The sequence below is a fragment of the Rhipicephalus microplus genome, chromosome 6, assembly GCF_043290135.1.
Source record: "Rhipicephalus microplus isolate Deutch F79 chromosome 6, USDA_Rmic, whole genome shotgun sequence".
Classification (NCBI taxonomy): domain Eukaryota; kingdom Metazoa; phylum Arthropoda; class Arachnida; order Ixodida; family Ixodidae; genus Rhipicephalus; species Rhipicephalus microplus.
Window position 1 is genome coordinate 68,823,271 of NC_134705.1, and position 14,025 is coordinate 68,837,295.

The 14,025-nt window shown below is 44.4% G+C and overlaps 1 protein-coding gene across 1 annotated transcript in view; it reads right to left on the reverse strand.

The window, feature by feature from the left end:
• Positions 1-14,025, reverse strand: part of LOC119167605 (protein-cysteine N-palmitoyltransferase HHAT) — an 82,668-nt gene that overhangs the window by 27,902 nt on the left and 40,741 nt on the right. Inside the window, exons 5-7 of the mRNA XM_037419108.2 lie at positions 11,080-11,274; positions 9,141-9,383; positions 7,540-7,655 (exon numbers count right to left, since the gene is read on the reverse strand). Of these exons, the coding sequence (XP_037275005.2) occupies positions 7,540-7,655; positions 9,141-9,383; positions 11,080-11,274 (554 nt within the window). The remainder of the gene's footprint in view (positions 1-7,539; positions 7,656-9,140; positions 9,384-11,079; positions 11,275-14,025) is intronic.

Here is a 14,025-nt window from a genome sequence, read left to right on the forward strand (position 1 = left end):
TTGGTCAAGTTGGCCCGCTCCGAAGATGAGGAATGTGCGTTGTCGCTGCGCGTAAAGATTTAAGTGTACCGGTATGCGGTATGCTTATCAGTGAGCATTCAACAACTGATTGTTCGAGTTGCTTGTTAACATTTCTCATCATTCCGATAGGCTGAACCTACGCTACTTGAACACCGCTAGAATAAAGAAGTCTCGGTAATATAGGCTTCAACTTCAACGCTACAATGAAAATAGAATCGAAAAAAGTTTCCCGCAATAACTCAACTAACTCGCTTATTACATTGACCCTCATTTGCCTACATATTATGAGCATTCTCTTTGTACAGTGCTGCTGAATCTAAGTAGCAACTTTCTGTCTACTCAAAATGGCGCCAATACTGCATAGTAGCACCTAAATTGAAGAAAAAAATTGGCGATATAAATCATCTTCATTAGCGGTACTTTCTGAACTAACTTAACCTTTGCCTGTGTCATTGGTCAGGTTTGGGATCACTTTAACCACAGTCAGCGTGTCGAAACTCATACTGACTGTGACTGCACGTAATCATTCCCAATTGTAAGCGCCATGGTAAGCAATTCGCTCAGCTAATTCAGAAACCATTATTCGTTAGCACCTTCTACTACAAAATTTACATTACACATCACTACTTCTCGAGTTGCTACCCCTCGAGTTGCTACCCCTCTAGCGCGACATAAATTAGCTTATTCAAGCCCAAATGGTTTTTGTAAGTATCTCCTGAAATTCAGTTTGTCCTGTACGTCGCCATTGTTGCCTACGTTTACAAGGTTCTAATATCTGAATCGACGCTTCCTCCATCAAATTCACGAGGCTTGCACAATTTCGGGACTCCTCAACATCATCACTGAGCCCTTTTGTCTTTTTCTGGCGCAGAGCAGCCAACTGCAGCCCAGTTAACGCTCATGCTTTTCTGTTACAACATTGTTCTACTTCTTGAATTAAATAAAAGGAAGCCTCTGACGAAGCTCACCATCCTAAAACATATACCTAATTATCAAACGCTTATTTACCACCTAGCGGTCTTCGACTGGGTTTCAGGGTTCCTCGTGACAAATTTATACTTTTCCCTGGTCTTATGAATCAGTCATACGCAACACGTGAGTCATTACCACGGTTTAAGATTTAAGCACTTTAGGTGGGCACTTTCGCGAGACAAGATCGACGACATAAAGCAACAGTGACTCGCGTTCGTTGGACCACTGGCGGCATCGTGCCTATCGGCAAGTAGACGCAACTTGAAGACAGAAGGGGGCGTTGCTACAACAACCAGTCCTTCACAGGAAATTTGAAATAAATGGCACAGGAGCTTTGTTCGTGGTGAAGAGTGAAAAGTGATTACTGCTGTCTGCAAGCATGACGGGGGCTTGAGTCACGTGGAAAGCACAATCTACATGCCTCTCTATGGAACGCATGCCAATATTTGAAGTAGTTTTCGCACGCCCTGTGAACATAATACTCCTTGGGACGTAACAGATACGCACATAACTGACACGCTTTTTAAAATTTTGTGTCAAACGATTCTTTCCTTAAATGCGCTTGTTTTCGTGCACTCGCTGGTGGTAGATGGGGCACTCGTATCGGCAAGCTGGATCTGCGAAGCACGCGAACGGCGTGGGGGGACGCACATGCTGTTGATGATGAGCAAAGCAGGACTTGAATAAGACCACGTGACTGCTCGTAAGAAGAGAAGCAACCACTTAGTTACCTTGACCAATTTGTTGGCGTGCTTTACATAAATACTGTCCGCTGTTGCGCCAAATTCTATTTCCGCGGCTCCAATGATAACGTAGCGAAAAGTTCACGAACGTGTGATGACCCGCTGAGAGAAAAATTTATGGTGGACCCTGCGAATATCTTCTCACTGATTTTACCATCTCTTCTTGCCGTGCACGAAAAAAAATTACAGTTTTTTTTTTTGCAAGGAACAATCAGCGGACCATTTTAGTAATTCCACAGGAAACTTGTTTAAAAAAATCAGTGAAAGCACTATGTAATGCAGTAAAAAAAGGACAACCTGACAATGTCTGTAACCGAAAAAACGCTATTTATTGCACGTATGATTGTGTTGCATAAAGATAAAATAAATGGTCGTGCAGCGAAAATTATTCATTGACATTTACAACGAGTCATCTCATCTGTGAAGTGTTTGCTGCATACTGCATCGTTTCTGCTGAGCGGATGGTCTTTCTTAGAAACCACTTGAGCCCATGCTTTGAAGCATTGGGATCAGAAGGAACATTGAATATTATTTTAATAAAACTTGTTGTTGGGCTAGTTGGTTATACATCATATACTTAGAAATTTGGCGCAACCTCGACTCACGCAAACACTCACACAAGCACACACACTTACACCAGAGCAACACACACACCCACGCAGCGCTCACTACCAACTGTTTATTGCTCCTATCTGACCTTCTTAAATACGTACATCGAAATGCGCAAAGGCACAAACTAACAGAACTGCGCCAGTAGAAAACCAACATGGCGTCACCACACCACAAGGAACATAAAAAAGGTAAAAAAAGTAAAAAAAGTAAAAAAAGGGTTAACACAAAAAGGAGATATAATCGCTAAACCCTCGCATCAAGGAAAGATATTTCTTGTTGATGCAACACCAAAGATGGCTCGCTGACACAAATATCTTTATTCTTTTCTATATAATATGCTTCTAACAGCAAACGTGCTGATAAATTTGAGCTTCTCCCAAGAATCCTTGTATCAGAAAATCGTGGTTCACACCCACATGCGGCAATATGCGACACAAGATGTGCGTACTTGTCCTCGTTTTTCTTAACCTTTAGCGCATGCTCCCTAAGCCGGTCATTGAGGCATCGCTCGGTAATGCCAATGTACACGTTACCGCAGGAAAAAGGAATGGAGTATACAACTCCCATGGAACATTTTACGAAGGCATTCTCATGTTTTTTCACGCAACCGCGTCTCTTGCCATTGCAAATACGCGGACATAACTTGGCGAGCTTTTCTGGCGCAGAAAAGACCACAGCCACACCATGCCTTGCAGCAACCTTCTTAATATTATGGGAGAGCTTGTGCACGTAAGGCACGACTTGAAGCTTGGAACCCGAAGGATCCCAAGTAGCTCTATCCCTTTGTGTTCCACGTTTCATCTTCTGTAGTAGTGACTCGGTGACCGCGTTTAGGACCGACGAAGGGAAGCCCGCCGCCGTCAATCGGCTGATCTGTTCATAAAAACTAGTACGCATGTGGTGTGGACACGACTTAATCAACGAGGATTCCAGACATAGCGAAGCAATACCTCTTTTAACTAATTTCGAGTGCGCAGAATCATACGGCAACAGCCCCTTCTTCACTCTAGGCCGGTAGACCCAACAAAAGTGTTCACCACCCCACAGTAGCTTGAGGTCTAAAAACTGGAGACAAGTCTCTGTGGGTACCTCGGTAGTGAACCTAAGTCCGCGTCCATGATCTTTAAAAACACTAAGCACATGTTCACAATAAGAACGCTGCACTTCATATGATACCCCATCCGCACGCACACTCACTGAAGTACAGGCGTCTACTTGAAAATCTAAAACGTAATTGGGGGGTGTATATGGCCCCCGCTTGTCTAAAAGAATTAAAAAATCGTCAACATATCTAAAAATCTTCAAAACCTTATTCCCCCTTAAAAATTTATCCAACGTCCTATCTACATCTGCTAAAAAAATATCAGTAAGAACAGGGGCGACACAAGAACCTATACAAATGCCTTGTCGTTGTAGATAGGGCTTGTCGTTAAAAGTAATAAAAGTAACGTTAAGATAAAATTCTAAAATTCGTTGAAAACTTTTTAGCACTTTTAGAATTTTATCTTAACGTTACTTTTATTACTTTTAACGACAAGCCCTATCTACAACGACAAGGCATTTGTATAGGTTCTTGTGTCGCCCCTGTTCTTACTGATATTTTTTTAGCAGATGTAGATAGGACGTTGGATAAATTTTTAAGGGGGAATAAGGTTTTGAAGATTTTTAGATATGTTGACGATTTTTTAATTCTTTTAGACAAGCGGGGGCCATATACACCCCCCAATTACGTTTTAGATTTTCAAGTAGACGCCTGTACTTCAGTGAGTGTGCGTGCGGATGGGGTATCATATGAAGTGCAGCGTTCTTATTGTGAACATGTGCTTAGTGTTTTTAAAGATCATGGACGCGGACTTAGGTTCACTACCGAGGTACCCACAGAGACTTGTCTCCAGTTTTTAGACCTCAAGCTACTGTGGGGTGGTGAACACTTTTGTTGGGTCTACCGGCCTAGAGTGAAGAAGGGGCTGTTGCCGTATGATTCTGCGCACTCGAAATTAGTTAAAAGAGGTATTGCTTCGCTATGTCTGGAATCCTCGTTGATTAAGTCGTGTCCACACCACATGCGTACTAGTTTTTATGAACAGATCAGCCGATTGACGGTGGCGGGCTTCCCTTCGTCGGTCCTAAACGCGGTCACCGAGTCACTACTACAGAAGATGAAACGTGGAACACAAAGGGATAGAGCTACTTGGGATCCTTCGGGTTCCAAGCTTCAAGTCGTGCCTTACGTGCACAAGCTCTCCCATAATATTAAGAAGGTTGCTGCAAGGCATGGTGTGGCTGTGGTCTTTTCTGCGCCAGAAAAGCTCGCCAAGTTATGTCCGCGTATTTGCAATGGCAAGAGACGCGGTTGCGTGAAAAAACATGAGAATGCCTTCGTAAAATGTTCCATGGGAGTTGTATACTCCATTCCTTTTTCCTGCGGTAACGTGTACATTGGCATTACCGAGCGATGCCTCAATGACCGGCTTAGGGAGCATGCGCTAAAGGTTAAGAAAAACGAGGACAAGTACGCACATCTTGTGTCGCATATTGCCGCATGTGGGTGTGAACCACGATTTTCTGATACAAGGATTCTTGGGAGAAGCTCAAATTTATCAGCACGTTTGCTGTTAGAAGCATATTATATAGAAAAGAATAAAGATATTTGTGTCAGCGAGCCATCTTTGGTGTTGCATCAACAAGAAATATCTTTCCTTGATGCGAGGGTTTAGCGATTATATCTCCTTTTTGTGTTAACCCTTTTTTTACTTTTTTTTACTTTTTTTACCTTTTTTATGTTCCTTGTGGTGTGGTGACGCCATGTTGGTTTTCTACTGGCGCAGTTCTGTTAGTTTGTGCCTTTGCGCATTTCGATGTACGTATTTAAGAAGGTCAGATAGGAGCAATAAACAGTTGGTAGTGAGCGCTGCGTGGGTGTGTGTGTTGCTCTGGTGTAAGTGTGTGTGCTTGTGTGAGTGTTTGCGTGAGTCGAGGTTGCGCCAAATTTCTAAGTATATGAATATTATTACATTTTCTTGGCACGTATGGTAAGCTGACCGGCAACCACTAACGAAGCACTTTCTTCCCATATTCACTCACTGTGTGAACGTCTTCTTTGAGCAGATTTTATTCATGGCTGCTCATCACATCACAAGTTCATTTCACAAACGTGATTTTTGAAACGCCACTTAGTACTTCATGAAACGCGCCAGAAGCAGCCGAATGACTTGTTTTTTTTTTTTTTTGCGAGTGCGAAGCGCGACGCTTTCGGAACGCCAGCGTTGCCACCATTTTCATTGGTTGCTATAGCAACAATGTGCAAAAAATTTTTTCTACATTTAAGTGGCGCTGACTGGCCGATAGGTGCGCTGCTGGTAGTGGTCCGACGGACGCGCGTCCCTGAAATGAAATGAACACTATTAGGTCCTGGAGAACTGGTTAGACGATCCCCTAAGAGGGGTCCGCCACAGTTGATGGCCGCGTCCAAGCCGGGACAGGATGTTCTCCACCCGTTCGCAGACCTCCTGGACTGCCGAGTATTGGACTGAGTGTTCGGGGCTTTTAAAAGCTCTCTCCAAGGCTTCTGTGCTGAATTTTGCGCCATGTAACGCCGGGCACTTCCAGAGCATGTGAGCGAGTGTGCAGTTACGTGCCTCACAACTAGGGCATCCTGGAGTTATGCCATCAGCAAAATGGCTGAATGTGCTACGAGATGGGAACGAACCTGCTTGTAGCATCCGAAGAACCAACGACTGTGGCCGAGTGAGCTTGGAATGCGGAAGCGGGTACCTCCGCCTAGGCAACTGATAATAGGACGTCACTTCGTTAAACGTGCTAAGGGGATCTTTAAAGTTATCCGCGAACCCATCTCCATACCCACCCGGACCGCCGCGGCACGTGATTTCTCGCGCACGGTTATGGGCAAGTTCGTTGGCGTTGGGAAGAGTCGGATGCACCTCTGAGCCCATGTGGGCTGGAAACCAGGTGATTGTGTGGTGGCCTACTACAGCCCTGGAATTGAGAATATCGGCAGCCTTCCTAGAGATTACCCCTGAGGCAAAGGCCCAGGTGGCAGCCCTGGAGTCAGTAGATATCTCTACGCGACCACGATGATCAACGACCACAGCTGCAAAACGATCGGAGTGGCCTTACTGCGCCACATCGACGAAACCTACACTGCCCGTGGACCTAGCAACGAAATAAAGGAGAGACTTGGCCCGTGCCTTTCGCCGGCCATCACTGTACTGTGGATGAACGTTACGCGTGAAGGGTGCCACCTCGTAAGTGCCCTTCATTCTTACTATTGATCGCGTCCCATAAAAAATCTGAGAAGTGTCCCCACCTAAAGTATTTGTATCTTACACCGTGGTCATTACCAACTTGCTACCTCTCTAGCGTGCCTTAGTTTTACTAAGGCACGCTAGACACGGGGGTTTTCGCAAATACATCTCTTGTGAAAATGATCTTATCCTGCTCTCCTAAGTGGTGTACATTATTCTGTGGGCTGTAATTTGCGCATCAGCGCTGTCTCTTCGTGAATTCAGTCTACAAACTCTTTCTAATTCTCCTCACCACCTTCATTTAGATCCCTTTAATTAGCGCAATTTAGCCAACCGAGTCCTGTTTTGCTATTTCTCGCTTTTCTAGTGGATTCTCCCCCATCTCTCTTCCTCGAATTAAAGTAAAGTTTTCACTGAACTGTTCCGTACCCGTTGTTTATATTACGGTGTTTACGCAGGCCTTCATCCCCATTGCGATGTCTTACGCTGTATTCGAGAGTTCCCTTTGACAAATGAGCAACACTCACACGAATTGCATAGCTACTGTTTTGCTATAATTTGTTTCTTCCATTACTATTTCCCCATTCTCTCTGTTCCTTAGCTAATGTACGGGAAGATGGACCTTAATCACTCCGAGTTCATCTGCCTTTAGTATTTTTCGAAAGCGGGCATTGTAGTATGGCAAAATATAACCTGAATAAAAATGACATTGGACAGTGCGACTTGTTTTAACATCAATGACAATGTATAAATGGCTGATTGGGCGAGTTGACGGTTCATCATTTCCTCAAATAACTGCGCGTAAAGTAGACAGAGACTAAGTAAAACAACAAAACATCCTTGTCCTGATTAGTTCCTGTTTACGTTACGCGCTCGTATATCAAGTAACGATATTTATGATATGCACGTCCGACGTCGTCACTTACCTGTAGAAGTAGTGGCACATAAAATCCATGAGAAAAAAGTGAGCGGCGGAGCGCAGCAGGACGCGAACGCAGGCCCTGATCTCGTCGGACGACAACAGAGGCTTCGGTTTTGTCACCTGCTCACGCACCCCACCAGAGGAATGAAGGGGTAAATACACACAATGAAAGTGACGTATCTAGAAATGTAAGCACAAAAATCACTTAAAAACTGTAGAAAAGTTTCAAAACTCTAATCTTTTTGAGGTCGTATAGAAGAGTGGTATTTAGTGCAGGGTAGCAAACCGGATGCGCGTCTGGTTAACTTCCCTGCCTTTCCTTGCATCTTTATCTCTCTTTCTCTCTACACCAATTTTTGAAGGTGACCTTACTCGGCTATAGAAACCTCCTTCAAGCAAAGATGGCTCTGCGCAGGCGTTATGCTCAGTATATGTTGATAAGGTATCATATATTGAAATTAAAGTTAATTTTCACATGGCGCATCCTGTTGACGTCGACTCTGTCATGACGTCAGGATACTGTATTCATTCTGGTCACTCCACGTGCTAGTATATCGCTAGTTGTGATGACGAAAGGTCGCGAAAATTGAGCATTGTCGCTGTGCGTGGTGTCACACGATGACGTCATAACATCGCCTGGCCTAACGTGTACCAGTTCTGGAACTTGTGCTTCTGGTGGTGGAAGAGATGGAGGGAAGGGGCAATGCACTCTTTCGACTTAGCACGTCTAAGTACCTTAACGAGTGTGTTGTGGGCGGATATGCTTACAAATGAGTTGCTGCTAGGGCTACCTGCATTTTTTTTTCTTTTTCACGTTTGTTGTTTATTGTTGTTTAGTGCTGCTTACATCGGCCCTTTTGTTTGAGCAACGTGACCATCGGTATTTATACAAACACACACACAAACAAATAAATGGTGTAAGCTTAGTTCAGCAAGTCTCAGTCAGGCTGAGATCAAGCGGGGAGCTGAGTGTGTCCAAGAGAGTAACATATTCGTGAGTGTGAGTACGGGTGAGGTGGGCTCAGGGAAAATTTTGTGAGTGATCTACAGTCAACCAATAGCGCAGCATATATTTCTTGAGTAAGTCTGACTGAGTTCTACTTTTTTTTTGCTGACTTATGGTTGGCGAAGTGTACATTATCAATCACACTTGAAGGTGCTCCGCGCTTAGTAATTGCACTAGGTTAAACAATCGGCGATGAAAATTTCTGCAAGACATGACGAGCAGCACTGTGAGAGACATGCACTGTAACGTGTATAATCGATTCTAACTTTCCTGCCCCCCCTCCTTCCACTGTAGTTTTTTTTTTTTGTCTCGTGCAGTCTGGCACTGCCTCCGGTGCCAACCTAGAACAGCCCACCTTTCATTGATCGAAGATTGACATTTAACTACGTCATCAGATGACGACAAGAATTTCAACTCAATATGAAGTCATGATGTGAATCGTCGCTCGCTCGGAGAAGGCGACGTCGGTTTTTGGAGGAGGCCTCGCGAAACCGAACGCTCGCATCAAATCTTACAAAGTCTCGCAGGACTCGCCGACAGAATCACCTACGCTACCACTTAGTGCTTCCACCGTAATAATTAAGCAGTATGGCGCTTACAGATGCATCGAAGTCTTCATAGTTTTGTAACGGTCCTGTGAGCAGCGGAGGAAGGTACAGGGTGTATGCCAGTGTCTTCCAGTAGTCAGGAAAGCGGTGTTCTGGCATGTCTGACTCTTCCGAGTCTCCCTCTTCATCGCGCCAGATCCAGTCCATGCAGAAGCTGAGGCCCCGCAGTGCCGTCCAGTAGAAGACCAACAAAGTGACGTAGTAGGTGTTCCTGCCGTACCATTGGTAGACGACCTGTAGACAATCGAGTACGTTTGTCTCGGCCATGTGATCGCAAAGAACACAGAAAAGCAACCAAAAACCCGCTGTCATGCCTTCTTATCACATTTATTTACTCTAATATACATTTGGAGTTTAAGGAAGAAATGGTAGATCATTGAGTCATCACAATTAAAATGATTGAAGGCGGGTTTTTTCATACAGTATCTTAAGGCCAACATTCACTAACCTCAGTTAGCTAACATTAGTCAATATTATTTACTGCAAACCAGTGCTGGCAATGTGTGACTAAATGCCGTATTCGAACATGGCCAGGAATACTACGGCGAACTACATCACAACACGTTACAGACAATAAGTGGGGAAGGCACGACGAAGATGGAGTTGAATTGAAAATACTAGTACACAGTTATTCGTTCACATAGATGCTACGTTTACACGCTATTTTACATTACATACTTAACTTGTCTTGCCTAACTTAACTGCATAATTAATTGTTCTTTGTGTAGCCAACCGTATGTCTCTCTGGTTAACCTCCCTGCCTTCTCCATTTTGTTGCTTCCTTTCTTCATTAACTGTTCATTAAATTACCGATTTTTATGAAACAGTACAAAGAATGACATGGCATCCAGGTTGCCTAACGTATCATAAGTGCGCCTCAGACGGGCTGGCTGTCATTTGGAGAGGTGGGCCTATCTTGTCAAATAACGTGTTTCATTTGACAGGGTTGGTCAGTGACGCCACTTCACGAGATGCCAATGTCGATACTTGTCATCTGCCAATGAAGAAAGTCTACGGGAAATCAGCATGTTTATTGGACGCCTTTGAAGATCGGAGATGACGAGTAGCGATGGCGGTGCCTCGTGACGTATTGTAATATACTAACCCTGTCAAAACAACATGCCAAGGATTATGCAAAGTGCTCTTGAAAGATGAGTCCACCTATCAAAATGTCGACTTTCCCCGCCGCAGAAATTTCTAGACAATCGGCCATCATGCAATCGGAATATCAAAATTATGGTTGCAGCCATTGGTTCACGCCTGTACTTGAGACGTGTCATAAGATGAGAACACACAGCAGCATTGAACGCAGTCTTGGTTTATTACAGATTATTTCGTTTGTTTAATTCCGGACATTTTAGCAAACAGTTAATAAAATGAACTGACTATCACGTCAAGGAAGGAAAGGAGGAAGGAAGTGAAGAGACGTCTCCAAAGGAAGGGAGTGGAGAGATCAACCACAAACACGTCCGGTCAGCCAGATTAGGCTGAGGTATAGTCGGGCAATTATCCCGTAGGCGGGATAACCACTGGTAAGTAAAGGTAACTGATTCGACTTCTAGAAAGGCGAACCCGTGAGAGCGAGACAGAAATAAGGTGGAAAGATGAGTCGCCAGGTATAACGTGGCAGCTGCAAGCACGGGACCGGGTTGATTGACGGAATATAAATAGGCCTTTTTTCTGCGGTGCGCGTAATTAGGCTGCTGCTGCTGATGATGATGATGTCGACAAATAATAAAAGGGAGTAGAAAGATGAAAGTGAGAGAGAAAAATAGGAAAGAAGTAAAGAAGGAAACGGGCAATAAACACCCCGTCACGTATTAGCTGGTTGCAATATACAGTAGGAGCAGTCAAAGACGTTCACTCAGGCCCGAAGTCTTCGATATATTTTTATAGCCCAATATACTCATGACACCCATTTCCAACTCACATCAAAGGTGTCGTATTGGAAAACCTTGTGGTGCGTCAGGGCAAGCAGCGCGCCCCCGTAGCAGAGTGCAGGCACTCCCATACAAGCCAGCCCGAAGAAAACGGCGTGCTCGGCGAGGATGATGGCGGCGCTCAGCCAGCCCAGCTTGAACGACACGAACAGCAGCGAGTAGGCCACGTGGAAATACGGGACAACCTGCGAACAAATACGACAAAAATACGGTGTATTTTATTTCCAGTATGGGAAACGCAGACATTACAACAAAGGAAGTTGCGACAATCTTGGAAAGTTTTGTTGTCTCGAAAAGCGCCTATAGAATGACAACTCCGGTTTGCGCGAATAATAGAAGCATGGGATATGATGCAGTACACGCACTAAGTGAGCTGCAACTGCAACATCCACAAGGTAAAGTGATTCAAAGTTGCCAGTGTCATCAAGTCCAAAAGTGTTTTAAATGCGGATCAGCAAAGGCAGGCAGCATTTTCTCTGCACAAAATAACACTCATAGCTCGAACAAGTATATGCTCAGCATTAGGTCGAAAGAAGTTTTAGTAATGTATGCTATTTTTTATTTGTTTGTTAACACACTGTGTTACTACCGAGAAAAACCTGACGGGATCTCGGCCTAGTTTTACCCAGATAAGAACACTATAGTTTGGAAGCTCTGTGAACTGCTTATAGGTTTTGGAACTTTAACTGAAGCTGACACAAAACTCGAAAGTTTATCAATTAATAAAACCAATGTGGTAAACTTTCGTGACACAAGACGAGAGCGAACAAAAAAATTAAGAAAAAGGTCGCAGGTTCGGTCTCGGCCAAAGGAAAGTAGTCTTTTCGTTGATTTCACTACCGTCACACTTACTTCACAATTATTGCAAGCAGTTGAAACAGTACAATTATCTTTTCTTTGACCTTTTTTTTGGCTTCACTATCTGCTATTTATTCATTAAGGCTGTGGGCAGCAACTCAGGTTCCTGCAAGTTATCTTTTCGCTCACTTTTCTTTCTTCATATTTACATTACAATTCGGTCTTATAACTGCCCCTAAACTTTCCTTGGCATATTTGTCTGTTAGACCTCAATATATATATATATATATATATATATATATATATATATATATATATATATATATATATATATATATATATATATATATATGTGTGTGTGTGTGTGTGTGTGTGTGTGTGTGTGAGGGAAAGAAGTGTATACTTAAGGGCTCGTTTTTTTTCTGTTTTAACACACTATTATTGAGATCTATATATATATATATATATATATATATATATATATATATATATATATATATATATATATATATAAGGGAAAGAAGTGTATACCTAAGGGCTCGTTTTTCCGTGTTTTAACACAATATTAATGAGATCTAACAGACAGTATTGCCAAGGAATGTACAGGGGAAGTTATTAGAACCAATGGAATGTAAATAAGAAGAAATAAAAGTGGATGCAGAAATAGCCAGCCGTGAGCAGGAATCGAACCTACGACCTTCGAATAACGCGTTCGATGCTCTAACCACTGAGCTACCACAGCGGCCTTCCCCCCATCCACTTTTTTGGGTCTATATGTGAATTTAGAAGTAGGAGTGACAATCAGCGCCATCTATAAGCCAAACGACGAGTGAGAAAACACTCTTATGCGCATGTTTGGCGTCACGTAGCACGTGAACTTATTATGAGCGGGCAGCTGATTAATAGTCCCTCGTATACAACCTAAACACACCAAGTCTGCCATATTGTGTTAAAAAACGGAAAAACGAGCCCTTGGGTATACACTTCTTTCCCTTATTTCATTGAACGAGGGTCTCGTACTGGCAGACTTGGTGTGTTTAGGTTGTATACGAGGGACTATTAATCAGCTGCCCGCTCATAATAAGTTCACGTGCTACGTGACGCCAAACATGCGCATAAGAGTGTTTTCACACTCGTCGTTTGGCTTATAGATGGCGCTGACTGTCACTCCTACTTCTAAATTCACATATGGACCCAAAAATGTGGATAGAGGGAAGGCCGCTGTGGTAGCTCAGCCATTCTTTCGTCGGCACTCACGCGCGTCGGACGCAAGAATCATGTGCTCCGTTGGAGCGGCGTTTGCGGCACAAACTAGCCACGGTAACAGGATGACCGAAGACCAAGACGCAGGATACAGGATTATTTTGCCACCACTGCCCAAGGGACGCGTCGCGCAAAACACTGTGTTTTTACACGGTGATGTGCGTGGCAGACCGTATCGAGTAGAAGATTTCCGAGACGCGCTCGGACCTACAGGACTACTGCCGGAGGTGTTGGCACTGGGGGCCTACCAGATAAATCATGTCTGGGCAGTCACCATGAACAATGCGGACGCTACGAGACGCTTGCTGGACGTGAAGGAGCTGAAAGTCAAGGGTCGACGCTGCTTCTTCGTAGACCCCCAGGATCAGCAGGTGCGGCTGCGTCTTCATTGGCTGCTGTATGGCGTCAACGATGAAGACGTGAAAACGGCGTTGGCGGCTTATGGGAAGCTCGTACAAGTCACCAGGGAGAATTGGCGTGTTCAAGGAGTCAGCGACAAGGGGTCAACCACACGAACTGTGCTTCTTAAGCTCAAGAGTGGTGTGAAGGTTGAAGATCTCCCGCATCAAATCAGGGTGGCTGGTGAACTCGCACTTGTGGTTGCACCTGGTCGGCCAATGCAGTGTCTGCGCTGCCAAGGTACCGGCCATGTTAGAAGAGAGGTCAAGGTACCCCGATGTTCGCGTTGTCGGCGGTTTGGCCACAGCGAAGACGCGTGCATGCGCACGTACGCATCGGCTGTAGGATCAGCTGAGGGTGAAGACACAGCAGATTTGGTGATGGACGTGACCGAGGCTGAAGACGCGGCGAAAGGCGCAGGCGACGTGGTGAACCCAGAAGCTACAACAGGTACTGCCACACCGACTGGTGGTGAT